Here is a 15,201-nt window from a genome sequence, read left to right on the forward strand (position 1 = left end):
GAGAGGCCCACACAGGGAGGAATTAGAGAGGAAAAATAAGCTACCATCTTTATGTTGACTTTAGTTGTTATCTCTTGAGACAGGCGCATAGCGTCTGTAGCTATCCATTATTTGGTGTGTGGGTGGCAACTGTGACATTTCAGGAACTCAGAGTTTAGCTTTGATGAAGCTAGAGGCCAAAGATCAAAATTAGACTCATCCGGGTGGGCTAAGGTTCAGCCTCATCTGAAATGTTTGACTTTCCATAACACTTACCACCTGACAGAGTTATGAAGCCTGTCCTCGCAGTGTTCTCATGAAGAAAGGAAATATTGCTGCAGAGATGGAAAACAAGAACAGGATATTTTGAAGATTTCCCCAACACTGCAGAGGGCATCTAGATTGGGACTGCAGTCATGCAGAGGGTAGAATCCGAATTTTGTGAGGGATTTTATGATTTTGACAGTGATATTTAAAAGGGGGGTGTATAATGAAAGATTTTAGATTTTTATATAAGAGAAGTCTGGAAAAAAAAGCTCTCCAAGTAATTTCAAATGTATGTTTCAACACAGCCAGAACATATCAAGTATTTTCTAATACTTTCTTTTATAAGATCCATCACTGAAAATTTGAAATTAAACAAAAAAATTCAAGGGTTTTTCCCCCCTAAAATATTGAAACATAATGATTCACTCCGTATTTGTCTAAAGCAAAATTCCAGAAAAATCAGTGGTTTTGTGAAGCATTCTGGTCCCCAAGGGAGTGCTCCTAATGAAAAAACTGTTCCTGTTAAAGTTTCTCCATAGAGCTCTGTTCAGTGTCAGATCAATATGCAAGGCTCTGCTGGCACTCAGTTCACTCCCTGTGGAGCCGCTAGACTAAGCCACTTTCTATATGGACATCTTCCCTTAGGTATTTCCTTACTGCTTGCACCAGTTCTTCTCAGGCGGCTCGGGAGGTGGTGGGTCTATCACTCTTCTAACTTCTCGTTGTTTTTTTCCTCTCTCCTCCTCCTCCTCCCCTTCCCCCTCTCCTCCAGGAACCTTCTGCATCATTTCACTGTGCACGTGCGTGGCTGGAATCAACTTTGAGCTCTCCCGCTACCCCCGCTACCTGTACGGACTTCCCGACGACATCAGCCATGGCTATGGCTGGTCCATGTTCTGTGCGTGGGGGGGCCTGGGCCTCACTCTTATCTCTGGCTTCTTCTGCACCCTGGCCCCTTCTGTCCAACCTGTCCCCAGGACCAACTGCCCCAAATCTAGACCTGAGAATGGGACAGTGTGCTAAAACAAATAGCAAACAAATGCACACACACATACATATATATATATATATATATGTCTATGTATATGTATATGTATACCTATACATGCATATATATGTATATATAATTATATATATATATACTCAAATTAATGCCAGTGCCAAGGTAGAGCTGAGTCCGACACGGCACTCACATCTCCACTGGACTCTGTGTTGCTTCGTTCTTTCTCACAACGATGGGAAAGCTTTTCTCTCACATGGCTCTTCCATCCAACTCTTAACTTCAGCATCATACCTTAGAGGTCAAATGAACATACAGTTGCACCTACCTACTGCCGTTTGGGAAGGGGAACAAGGGGTCCATGGGGGGGATCTGGAATCAGAATCTGTACGAGACATGGAGGATGGGGTGGGGGGGACAAAAAGCCTGACCATTGCAGCCAGAAGGGAGAATGCAAACAGCAAGCAAAGGAACAATTCAAGCATTTGAGCCACCTCTACAACGTACCTCCTCAAGGCCATTATCAGAAACCCACACACTTTCTTTTTCTTTCTTAAAACAAAATGACAGAAGCCTGCACTGTCATTGGTTTGGGGGTTTTTTTTTGGTTTTTTTTTTTTTTTTGCTTAAAACACAGAAAACAAAGTGGACGGAACGTGTGGGGAAAAGCAGAAAAGCATTTTCTCTTTGCCTGCCAAACTTTAGAAAGAAGCAAACAAGTGAAAATAATAATACTAGTAACAAAAGGATCTAACAAAATAAAAACAGAAAACAACAAAAAAAAACTCCATGAGGACATCTCAGCGGACTTTCCAACAATGCAGTTTTAATCTTCCAGCTGCCTTACATCCAGGCTTACAACTGAGGCTGAACTGCTAACGTAAATGCAGCAGAAGGCCTTTTGAAAATGCTGTGATACATGTGTGTATAACTTTTTCTTCCCTCTTTTTTTTTTTTTAAAGAAAAAGAAAAATTTAAAACATTGCAATGTGATTGTCCAATAAACCATCCATGCTGTGTTTGTGGCCCAAAACTGAGGCACTGCAACTGCAGAAGCGTGAGGAAACCCATCAGGTCTGAGACAGCGTGTCTCCTCTGGTGGATTTCAGGATGGTTTTTTGTTTTCATGGAGCATCTGAGAGTTCAGGATGGTGGATCCAAGGGAAGACTGACCAGGAAGAAGGGAGGTGGGGGGAGCCCTGGCAGTTGTTCTTCCCAGGTACTTACTGGAGTGGGATTTCATCAAGTTTCCATTTTGGATGTTTGAGACAACTGGGCAAAAGCCATTGCCGAGGAGAAAAGGGGAGCTGATTTTTGTAAGGCAGAAGTCAGAGACGCCTCTTGTTGTGTTCATGTATGCCAAATAAGACCTTCCCACATCTTTGGAAACTGCCCTGGTTCACTGGACGTCTCCACTCTTCAGCTGGGAGAACTGCGTACAGATGGAAGCGAAAGGGTCAGATGCAGAAAACAAGAGACCCATTTCCCATGAGCTCAAGCGTTGTATAATGTAATTGTGAATCTGCAAATGGGACTCTCTCTTTTTTTGGTCTTTCTCTTTTTCCTGCTACTCCTCTTCCCGTTGTCTCCTTTTTCCTTCACTCTGCTTTTCCCATCATTCAGGTGGTAGGTACCAGAAGAGCTAAAGGAACAGCTAAGTCTGGAGAGGCGGGTGAATGCCCTTAGGGGAAGCAAAGCATTTTGGCTGTGAGGGCAGCGGGCCCTTTAGGGGAACAGTGGCTGAGGGGAAGGTGGGGAGAAAGGGCCAAGGGTGTAACCAAAGGGAGTCTGAAGAGGTGATGACTGAATGGCCGTATGCGGGAGTGAGGGTACCACTGACGAACATACAGGCAAAGGGAGACAGGGCAAAGAAAAAAGGCCTCCTGAAAACCAACTCAACCCAACCCAACATGCTCTTAATTCAGGGATAGTACCAGCAATCCTTTCTTACATGATGGCTGCATGCTGTCAGTCCTCATTAGTCAACAAAAGTCATCCTCTGCATCTACAAAAACTCACCAGGAGAAGGAGGCAACCTGTTGAAACTGCCTACTGCACATAAATGAAGGCATTAATTTCCAGGTCGTGCCATTCACACAGCTGGCAAGGAACAGTATTTTGCTCGGTTAAAAAAAAATCCAACCAACAAATAATTCTTCTGCAATACAATTGCATAGCCAGCCATTCCCCTTCCAGCCCTGCTTCCCCTCCTCATTACACCTTATGTGATGATGTTGCTTTATTAACAGTGCCCAAAGAAAGGACGTTTCTGGAGGGTGTTTTGGAGTAGGGTAGATTTGAGTTGCTTTCATTCTTTCTCAACTACCTAGCTTTTACTTTCTCTGGTCTACAAATTCCCCAAACATGCCAACGCCAGCTGCCAAGCCAGTGTGTTGCCATTGAAGTGCCATCCTTGGCAACTGAAGTTTTGTCATTTCATTCTCCATTAGATCTGACTGGAGAATGTATTTATTTATTCATGTTGAAAATGCCTTTTGAAGAAACCTCCTTTTTAAGTAGATCGGTTTATTGCTTTTTTTCTGGCAAGATTTTCAAATAGAGTGGTTTTGAAAAGCTTTGAAACCGTTTAACTGTGCAAGTGCCTACTAGGTAAGGAGGCTGATGAATGACTATTGGAGTGAAGAAGGAAATTAAAAATAAAATCAGCTCTTGGAAAGCTAAATGAAAACTAAAAGCAGAAAGTCAATAACTGAAAACCAAGAGAGACCTATAAACATTTCACGAACTTTTTCAAAATATGAAAAATTTTGAGAAAAACCATCTCTCATTAAGAGATTAATGCTTTAGAAAAATGGTAATTGTTTTATTAAAACAGCGTTGAACGCAAACTTCCTTCCTCCTCTGCAGTGCTGAGCGCAATAGGGAAGGTGTTTCATGTGAACACAGATACCTGGAATGAGCCAGGTAAACGAAATGGCACGGAGGTGTCTAGCTGGAGCCCACCATCATGTCCTGTGGCATGGAAAGCAGTATGACAGCTCCTGTGATGATGTACAGTCTTGTGTGGTCCGTGACAATCCACACGGTGTATTCTTTTGCAGATCCAGTTTTGAAAGAGGTATAGCGGTAAGATTTAAAGAACTTTAAAGTATTTTGCTGTTTCGTGGGTTCTCAAAGCTTTCCTTTCTTTCTGCGGCTGGCATGAAAATAGTTCTGCCTAGATGAATTATTCTCTGACAGTGTTGGTTTACAAGCTGTGTATGAGCCTGTGTGTTTGTCTGTGTGTAGCGATGGTGGAAGAGGGTTAGGATTATTTTTATTTACAAGAGACAAGTGTTAACCCTGGACCTTTAGACCAGTTCTGTGATGTTCCACGTGCTATAGCATGGGCTCTGTAAGGCCTGTGTGGCTATGAAACATCTAAAAAACTAAGGGAGTAAGTGTCTGAAGCAGTAAATGATCTTATAACCTTAATCTCAAACTGGATCCCCAAAGGGACCATTTGTCCAAACACCAGTTCTCTTGTCTTTGCCTCAAATAAAGGCAACCCCCCTTGGGATATTGTGAATTTTCCTCTGTTACTTGCAGAACCAGGACGAGCCCCATGTGCTTTGATACCCTTGAAGGGGGCTCACAGCCCCACCACGCATTCTGTTGGCTCAGACTCATCTTTAGAGCAGGGTTGACTCAAAATACATCCGGATCCAAATTTACAATGGTTAGTGTCTCTGTCTGTCCTGAGCCAAAGCACACTGCCATCTAGTCTGAGTTTCTGCATTTTTGGGATGCTTTGAAATATCTTTCTGCACAGAGATTCAAGCTTTTTGACTAGCGTCTGGTTTTCAAGTTGAAGGAGTAGTTAATTAGAAATCTGTTAGCTGTGATCCCGGCATTAAGGGGCTTGACCTCATCCTTCAGATCTGCTCTGGTGAAGTGCCTAAGCATGTGTTTAATGGGAGCATGTGACTAATCCCCTTAATTTTGGTTGACTATTCATATGCTTAAAGTTAAGAATGTGTTTTCCTGGATGATGTTCAGCTTCCTGCAGAGTCCAGCCCCCGCTTTTCTTTTCCTATCCCACCCTTGTAGATAAAGTGACACTCTTGTCCTAGCCTGATGTACCAGCGGTTGTTTGGTCTCCCTTTCCGTGAGGTGGTAACGTGGGGCCTGTAGCTGGCAGGCTCTCTCCCTCACGTGGCCTTTCATATTGCACTGCTGAGACAACACGTCTCTATGCCCCAGAGACCACGGAGGAACTTGACTGCAATGAACGCAGATGTCATGAAATGCCAGTCCTAGGGACGCAGGATGAACTGGCTCAACCCACTGCGATCTGCAGGCTGAGGTTTTATGTGTAGGGACCCTCAGTTATTGTACAGTGAAGTTGTCCTGTGACCGCAGCGAGTTACCTACAGGGGGTCCTGCTGTCCATCCCTGCCGGGGGCACTGTACACATGAGGGGGCTACATGGCAGGAGTCCATGTGCTCTGTATCTTATGTACTGTATAGAACACCTTCTTCTTCAAGCTAAAGCTGTTTGGTGTTAAAATTCCTGACTCACATTGGCCACCTGTATATATCATCTCTCCCTTCTCCCTCTCTGCAAACACACAACTGATCTTCCCTGATCTAAATATTACAGTCCCTCCAGTTATTTTTTTTCTTTCATTCTACTCGAGGGACAGTCACAAGTGGATCACAAACCACCAGTGACCAGAACAATTTCTTTGAAATACTGCTTTTGAAAAATTGCCGTTACTTTTTAAAATGTTATTCCAGCTGCAGTAACAAATGAAAGGAAAAAAAAAACACCCCTCAGAGTCCTCTAAACAGCGGATCCTCATCCTCCCAGGAGCATGCAGGTATTCGGCTTTCCTGTAGCTGCGAGTCATTTGGGACCACTTTTAGCTATGGCATGTTAGCTGTGCAGCTCACTGGATAGTGAATAAAAGAACATCGGTGAGAGAGAGGATTGATAAGCAGGGTGTATCTCAAGTTCCCAAGCATTCCTGGAAGACTGTGTCTCCATGGCTGTCCATTTACCTACCATGCAGCGCCTCCGAATCAGGCTCATCCTTGAAGCCCCACTGATAAGCAGAGCTGAGAAGAAAATCACTATAATCTGTCCTTAATTCTTGAGTGCCAAGCTAACTGCCAGCAGTGAAATGGAGAGGAAATAATATGTTACCAAGTATAGCTTAAATAAAGACATACATTATTCGGGCTCTTTCTTCTGTGTGTCTCTACATAGGCCTAGGAGGGCTACAGGAGTGCTCAGGCACATTCACACAAACCAACGCTGCATTTCCTTGCCCCCAGGTTTTGCACTCTTTCATGGCCCATGCTGCTGTGCTCATCTATCCAGCAAGTGAGGACTCAAGATGAAAAACTGAGACAGCTCTGAACAATTGCCAGGCACCGCTGAGAGACAAAGAGTAAAAAGTGTGCATGAAGCACAAATGGCATGTAAAGATTAGCAATGGGTGAATTTCCAAGGTCAGGAGCTGAGTTTCAAACACGCCTGAAGTTTGATTGCAAACTCCAGGCCATATCCATAAGCTCTTGAGTCTGCCAGTCTGAGCTGAAAAACTCATAAAAACGGGGCTTAGCGCAAAACTTATAGCCCCACTCTTTCCAGTAATAGCAAGAAATATAATGCATCTGTTCCATAATCTGTTGAAGTCCATAGAAAGCTTCCACTTGGCTCCAGTGAGTTTTGGATCAGGTACCTCAGAAAATAATTTTACTGCTGGTCCTGGCTAACACTGAAAATGAAATGTGTGCTTACACACTCACAACATCTACTCTTTGGTCATCGAATGTTATGTTTTTCTTTTTTTCTCCCTGATTTAGGTTTTCCATCCTGTCTGCTCCACTAATAACCCCATCTTACAGCCTTCTTCAGAGCCATAGTTAGACATTACAACACTTTTTAAAACAAATGACCTACTGCTGGTGTGAGGGGGGTCTGATAAGTTCCCTGTTGACATCAGCGGGAGAACTGGAACCTGATACAATGCTGTCGATTTAATTGCAGTATGCCTTGCACGTGTTTAGGATTTAACTTGGAGAAAGAGGCTAGGCGACTGACTGCCTCAATATAGGCCGCAAGAGGGAAATGAAATGCTGGTCACCTCTAGTAAAGCACTCCAGAATCACAAATCAGTTGTCCTTCCTTGCTCAGGGAAGACTTGCAATGAAAATAACTGAGGCTCAGAGAGGTTATCTGTAGGGGAAGGTGGGGGAGTGAAAAAAAGGAAACCAAACGGCAGTTGCTATAGGTCAGAATTGACGGGCATTGATAGAGTTACGTGAGGACAATCCAACGTTGCCCACAGCATCAGCAGCAGGAATTGTCAGTCCCTTCCAGGACTGCATTTTTATATTTTTCCGTCACCGATTGACACTCCCGCAGAGTGGCGGAAAGCGCCTTCAGAAGTTTTCTTGCATAGGGTGTATACGCATGGACACCCTCACTCCACTCCTTCCTTAGACACACACACACGCATACCCAACATGACGTGGGTGCTAGTAACCTGTAAATATGTGTACTATAGAGAGAGAAAATACGTGGCAAAATGCAGCATAATAGTTTGTTTTCTATTCTTTTGTACTTAACTCAGGAGTTGCAATGCAATTCAGATGCCATCTGCGTCCGTGTTAGGTTGTGCGTGCACAACTTGGAAACTATCTGCTGAAGAGACGTGGGGAAACACAATACAACTGGGATGAATTGGGTATTCACCACCAAAATGTATTTAGATATTTAAGAAATAGTTGCTGATGTTCTTCTGATCCCAGAGATGCAGGGAAAGGAAGCAGCTGAGACACAAAAACATGTTTCTTTCTGTCTGTTTTGCCTTTGGGCAGATACGTCCAGCAAAAAGGGAGGCAGGGAGCAGCTCAGGGCAGAAACATCCTGAAACACTGCAGCAAGACTTTCCAGAGCTGACCATCAGTGCTCTTCAATACAGGGTTTCTACAGACCTCCTTCTGATCCAGACAGTCCTGAGCTAGCCATTCTACCTCCAAAAATGCAGTTGTGTCCGCAAGTCCTTCCTACCTTCTAGTGGCACAGGCCTTGGTACTAACCACTCATGTGCGATACGTACACGTGTCACTTTCTGAGTGCAAAAAGCTAAGGGGAAAAACCTGAGGTCCCATCAGAAGGACAGCCTTGGTATTCACAAGACTGGTTCTTGCAGCCCTCTGTTGCAAGGGGCGTCTCAACGCAGATGGCCATAGTCACAAGAGAAAAAAATTGCACCATATCACCTCTAAATCAAAAGAGTTTATGATCCCCTAGTGTAAAAATCCCACTGTGCCGAGAGGCAATGCCATGGCAGGACACCTATTTCTGTCCTCTGCAGAGGGCTTGTGCGGGCTGTTGGCAGCACCAAGACCACGGTTGATGCCTCTCGGCAAAGCAGGGAGCTTCACATCCCCATGGCTCTGAGCCCTATCTGTGGCAGCGGGGCACAGGAGTATCTCTGTAAAGGCAGTTCCTTTCAAGTGGCCTTGTTATTTTTGCCAGCTGGTCAGAAATACCCAAACAGCGACAGCAATTCTGCGGCAGATGAGATAAAGAGTCAAGTCTTCAAAAAGCTGCGTGACCTGCGGGTTTTGCCCCAGTTTCAGTGATGTAGACACCAAGGAGCGTGAATCAGATACGGCTCAGCCTCCTGGGGCCAGCTACAAAAAAGAGCCTCAGCATCCAATTCCTCTTTAGATGGTGAATAGGAGGAAAACGCTAAATGCCTTTGGTGTCTGCATGATTTTAAAAAGAAAAACATATATGCTCCTAATTTGCTTAAGCTCTTGCGACATTTTAGCTCGAGCATAGTTTTCATCTGACTGCAGAGCATAAGGCTGCATTTTTTTATGAAGGGTTATTCATTAACAGTATAGATCATAAGAAAAAGGTTCCAGTAATCAGAACAATAAAATAAAAGTGCAGCCTTAGACTATTCAGTTAGAGTGTACTGAATTATTTATAACTCCTGGGCACCCACAACAATCACAGACATCTAATTTAAACTGTTACTATTTTTACTCGGCAATTTCCATCACTTAGAATGTTTATATTCATGTATTTGTTGTTTGATCTTTTGCAGGACAAATTTTCCCCTACTTACACAGAAAAGCATATTTGGGGACTTTTGAAGATATTCTTCTGCAGCAACTTCACTTATTTTAAAGCATTTTGAGGCCTAGTATGACAGATATTACAACTTTCAAAGCTGTAAACTGTACCTAACATGGGCTTGAACTTTCCATACTTTCTCAAATAAAATTCCCTTTGATTACAGGTCTTTGGAATCAATGGGAAATTTGCTTCATTAATAACTGTAAGACTGGGTCCTATTTATATGACTTACATGTCAGCCCACTTAAGGATCTTTTGCATAGACACAGGAACAGTCACTGCTAAGTCACTCCAACTTTATGCCAATCTCTTTTTGTAAAAAACAACCATTATACTTGTGTGTGGCTGGAATAACGCAGGGTAAATCTAGCCCATAGGCTGACACACATGTACATGTATATATGTATATATATGTATATATATTTGTAAATTTATGAAAAATGTCCATAGCTTCATGATTGCCTGAAATAACCTGAGGTTGATGTACAGAATTTCAGGCAAAGGACTGTTTCTTTTTCACAATCCTCATGTATCTCAGATTTAAATCAAAACAAGTTAAAAATCATTGTTTCCCAGGAAAATCCTCATTCTGCCATTGCGCCAGTCGAGGAGGGGTACCACACTAAAATCAGCAGCACGCACACCCACACACGTATACCCAGTTACAGGACTGGGTCTCAAGGGCTTTTCTAAGGAAAAGACACGGACTGAAAAAGCCTTGGCGGAATTTCTGTTCCACGTTAGCACTCTCAATAGACTCACTTATCTTTTATTAAGAAGCTCTTTGTACAGATGCTGTTCTTCTGCACTAGGTTTGAGGGGCACCTCTGTGGGTGAAGTCAAGCTACACAAAGGCCTGGATTTTTTGAACCTGAATTCATCCCCATTAACCTTAAGCATTTAACCGAGCTCCTTATGTTAATGGGCTTGTCTCCCTTGGTTTCTTGTATAGTTAATGAAAAGACAGTTGCTTCTAGATGGTGAACCAGTAAAACTGACATCTAAGTCAGCTTTAGGATCTCCCTCTCACTCCATAGGGTGACAACTCACCTATCTTGGGTGGTCCCAAGATCTTAAAAGATCTTAAATCCTGGTGAGATGAATCAGGGACCTAATGGAGAAGAGCATCCGTATGGAGATCAGTTGTGCCGTGTGCTTCAGGTGCATGGCCTGGCTCACCATGCAAAACGCACGTGTTAATTGTGGAAGACTGTTGGAGCAAAAGGAGATGTTCACAGCAGCCTTCCCCTCCCCAACTGCAAAATGTCTGCAAAGGATAGGGCTTGCCCCAACCCCTAGAAATTACATTTGAGGTGAGTTCCTGGTGGTGGTCTCTGGGCACAGACTACTGGGTGGTCCCGGTGCTGGCGGTCAGAGATCTTTGTTTTGAAATCTTCACCTTTCTCTGTCAGTCCTCGTTGTTGCTGAAGCAGTTCAGAGAGTGAATTTACATCCTAAAAGTTTGAATATCTAAGCTGTTCAAAGGTTACTTTCTCACTCTGTCCCCAAACCGGCGCAAAAAAGGTCATCTAGCTGGCAGTGATAATCAGAAAATTTCCCTCCAAGGTACAGTTTGGGTAGTTTCCTGGTTTTTTTCAATGTTAATAACTGCTTTACAAACAGCTTACATGGAGATTAAAGAGATTGCAATTTCATTCCTTATTGTTGGGATTATCGTTGTCCTCAGAAAAACTAAACTGGGGACTCAATAAGAGAATGACGTGTGACTGGATTATTCAGAAAGCTGCTCTGACAAGGCTGAACATACGTCTCCATCTGATGGTGAGAGTATCTCAGAGCCAAAATTTGCGTAGCAAGTCTGTCTGGAAGGACCAGCAATATAACCCAGTATAAGAACTTCGGAGCTCTTGTATATTCCCATATTTTACCTGAACAAAACAAACACAGTCAGAGGAGTGGGACAATTAACCTGATTTCTGGAAACTCCAGGGCTGAGTGAACTTTGGATGGTGTGCCAATATATGGTCACTACTGTTTATTTCTACAGCTAAATTTAAGTCAGTGACTTGACAATTCTTTACCCATCTCTCAGAACAACTTTAGTTTTGAAAATACTGTGAAGGTTATGGCAAGAGGGACTTCAGCTGGCCTGCGGGGACCTGTGAAGTAAAGATTCAATACTGTGTACCAGTACCTAGGGAAATACTTTAGCTAGAAAGTGAAAGATAAAGCTGAGTTCCAGGGATCAAAAGTTATTTTTCAGCATGGTACCACCTTGACCAAGCCATACTGTTTCATCCTGGCATTCCTCTCCTCTTCTCCCTTTCCTTTTTTGAGGAGTCAGATATGTATCTCTCTCTCCCTCTCATCCTTTTCCTCCCTCTGTGTGACAATATAGAGATGCGTCCTGTAAAGGTGTTTTTTCTAAATCCCATTCCATACCAACTCTTGCATATGTGACTTTTGTTATTTGAGATGTCTGTGAAAAAGAAATAAAGGCTTTAAGAGTGAACTCTGGAAATGAGGAGGAGCTTGAGAATAAATCAAATTTAAGGATGCAGCACCATTTTCTGCAAGACTTTTCAGAATATTCCTAAATTCTCATCATTGCCCTTCTGCCATCCCTCTCTGTGAGAGGGATAGGGACAGTCCTGGGATGTGGGACTCTTAAAGGTCACTCTTTTAGCTGTTGACTCGCTATGTCTCAGGAGGGTTTTGCAGAGTTTTCAGAGTTGTACTGTCAAAGGAAACCTCCATTTAAAAGGTGATAAAGTCAATGTGCAACATCACGTGGGAGGAGGCCCTAAAGGGCGACTCCATCCCAGTTTATCTTACTTTCCCATTCCTTACAACAGCCCTGCATCTCCAACCTGCTGGACTCACTTTGCCGAGGGTGTAGCTTACCAAGAGGGGCCTGCCTGACCCCTCATCCCCATATTATCTTCTTGGGTAATTTTCCACTTTCTCTTAAAAAACCCTGTCTCTCCTCCTAATGAAAGCCATAACCACTCCTGTGACCCTGCAGCAGGGAGGGAATGCACAGCCTCCCGTGGGACAGCAGCGACGCCTGGGCACCGGGGCAATCCGAGGGGGTAGGCAGGAGGATGGGTGCAGTACCCGTGGCTGTCTCACATCACAGACCTGAAGCATCAGGTCTTTGCCGAGCTCCCACCGTGCTGCTCATGAGCCACTCGGCCAGTTCAGAGCTGTGGGTCTGACTCGTCACTCTCTTGTGCCATCACACACTCCTATGGCAAATTCGTGCAGGCATGGCAAAACCCGCCTGTGTGAAGGCACTAGTGTTTTTGCACAAGGGTCAGTGATAAATCAGGCTCACCGGACTCTCCTCCACCCACAGTAGGTGCACCTCATGCAGATATCTGCTCTTTAGGATTTCTTCTGCCACAAGTAATGTTCACCCTAGCCACAAGCTACCACACCGGCCAAAAGTTTTTGGAGGGTTCACCTTCCTTAACTCCCTCATTGGTCCTTTTTTCCTTAAGAAAAAGCATCTTTTTGCTCAGAAGAAATTAAAAAACTCCCATAACCATCTTTTGGTGATGACAAAAGTTGCAATCGCCACTGTTTCTAATTGACACTTTGGAAGGCTTTGGATAATAATTCACTTAAATGCTTGCGAATTGAAGTATGTCAGCATTTTTCTAGGACATTCCCAAGTAAAATAATATGACTGGTACAAGACATTTGTCATGCGGATGCATCTTGGCCAGATGTTTATGTTTCCTCTAAGTGCAGCACAACACGTATCAAAGCTGCATTAGAAAAGACCTAGAATGCCACAATACTCAGGCATGTTCAGAGAAATGCATTGATACACTGCATTTATCTGGCATGTTTTCACTTCAGAAAATTTTACAAGTATGAGTCGCATCAGACCTGTCTGAGGCAGGTAGGTATTACAGCCATTTTAGAGACAGGAAGCCAAAAGCCGGGGAAAAAGACCTGATGTTTAGTGGTTTGATGCCCCCTTGCAACTTCGACTAGCTGCAGGTGGAGCCTTGTGTTTTCCACCCTTTTGAAAATCCAGACCATAGCTGGTTTATCCAAATCTGCAGTGGTTGTAAATGTGAAAGCCAGGATTAGGACACTCAGGATCCTGACTTCATCAGAGCACTGCTACGATGCTTTGATCCCACAAAGCACATAAGCACTTGCCTAATTTCAAGCATGAACGTCCCATTAATGATGCTATTGCCATGCTTAAAGCTAGGCACATGCCTAATTGCTTTGCTAGATTGGGAATTACTTTAAAATATATTAACGTTTAGCATATTTTGAAAATCCAAAAATGTGTCCATTTCTGATTATGTTTCGGGCATTGTCAAGGATATCTGGACTGTGTATGCAGCCGCTCAACCCAGTGGAGCACTTTTTAGCCAATCCAGGCAGAGTTTAATGAGTTTTGGGTAGTAACATCCCGTTGTCAGATGTAATCGAGGGTGACACGTCCTGTGAGGTTCTGACTTCTGTGCTGCTGCAAGAGGCAAAGTGGCTCCTTGTGGCCATCGGTGCTAACAACACATCACCAACAACTGACTGTGGCGTTAGGTCGCGCTGGTAAGATGTGAGCGCGGTGGCTAATTTCTGAAGTAAAGCGACATCTTATCCATCAAGTGCGTTGTACTTTCCATTTCTTCCTGTAATCTGTTGCAGAAGAGGTGAACAGAAGTCGTTTAAACGTGAAACAGACCCAAACTTCTTGTTCCGTTACTCCAAGGTGCTAATCTGCAGACACACGGGTGTTTATGGAGGTGCATCGGTGTTTGCAGGACCGTGGTCCTGAAGGATCATTTCAGTGGCAGGGTTGAGATCAGGGATCTAACAGGGAGAATGAACAAACCCCTGTCATTTGGAAAGACAAAAGTGGCAGAAAGCATCACAGGACTTTGCCGACAAACTGGCTACATCTTACAATTTTCCTTCTGTTTTGATTTTTGTTTGGTTTTTGGTTTTATCCAGTTTGGCACAGAATACTGTATTTCCATCGATTAAAATCTTGTCTGGTAACTAACTAAACAACTTGTTCATGGAAAATTAAAAAATAAATAAGTAAACTGTCAATTGTGGAATGTAAACTGATTAAACAAATAAAAAAAAATCATGTTGTGTGTTTTAAGCGGCTGTGTCTGCTTGCGTCAGGAGCGGGGCCGGACACCTCTCACCACCCCCATCCCCATCTGAAGGATGAAGGACAAAGGGCAGAACTGGAAGGTGGGCAGCCTCTGAGCTATGGGGTATTCAAAACACTCTTTAAAAAACACTACTAATAATGATTAGATGGCTTCTGTTCAGAAACACTGTACAAAACATTACAAACACAACCAGTATCTCAACCTGACTATTCATGAGGAGTTTCTTCTGCCTGTCGTAGGAGGGATTGATTCCTGCTGGAGCCTTGGGAACTGCATATACTCTAACACCGTTAATCCCTTTTGGAGCCACTTAATTCGTAGAAGTCCACGACGTGATTGAAACGTATAGAGACACCGCAGTAGTTTAGCCCTCACCCTCCCCCAGTAAACAAACAAACAGAACGGAATATGAAATACAGTCTTTTGGGTTTTCGGTGCTCAGCTGCAAAGGCAGGCGCGATGCGGCGCTGCTATTAGTGCTTCCTCACTGCACTTGTATCCTCAGGCCAACAACAACGAATCAGACAGACATTCGCTACACAGCTTCGAGTGGGCAACTAGAGTTGGGCTGCGGGTGCCCCAGGTTGAACACCCAAAGATCAGAGTATTCGTAACGAATGTAAAGGTACAAAAACTACCCCAGATGTATAAAAAGAAATTAAGAGGAATGGACAAAAGTGCTTTCAGCTGTCCTAGCAAAGGAAAACTGAAAGAGTAGACCACAGAGAAAACCA

At 43.7% G+C, this 15,201-nt stretch overlaps 1 protein-coding gene across 2 annotated transcripts in view; it reads left to right on the forward strand.

Moving 5' to 3' along the window:
* Positions 1-14,443, forward strand: part of TMEM178B (transmembrane protein 178B) — a 232,896-nt gene extending 218,453 nt beyond the window's left edge. Inside the window, exon 4 of one of the 2 annotated variants that reach the window (XM_074582568.1) lies at positions 9,322-14,443. In XM_074582568.1, coding sequence (XP_074438669.1) covers positions 9,322-9,404 — 83 coding nt within the window. In that variant the 3' untranslated portion in view covers positions 9,405-14,443. Of the gene's footprint in view, positions 1-1,018; positions 2,203-9,321 lie in introns of those variants that run through there. The other variant, XM_074582557.1, reaches the window with a different exon arrangement.
* Positions 14,444-15,201: the final 758 nt, after the last annotated feature.

The sequence above is a fragment of the Larus michahellis genome, chromosome 1 (genome assembly GCF_964199755.1).
Source record: "Larus michahellis chromosome 1, bLarMic1.1, whole genome shotgun sequence".
Lineage (NCBI taxonomy): Eukaryota > Metazoa > Chordata > Aves > Charadriiformes > Laridae > Larus > Larus michahellis.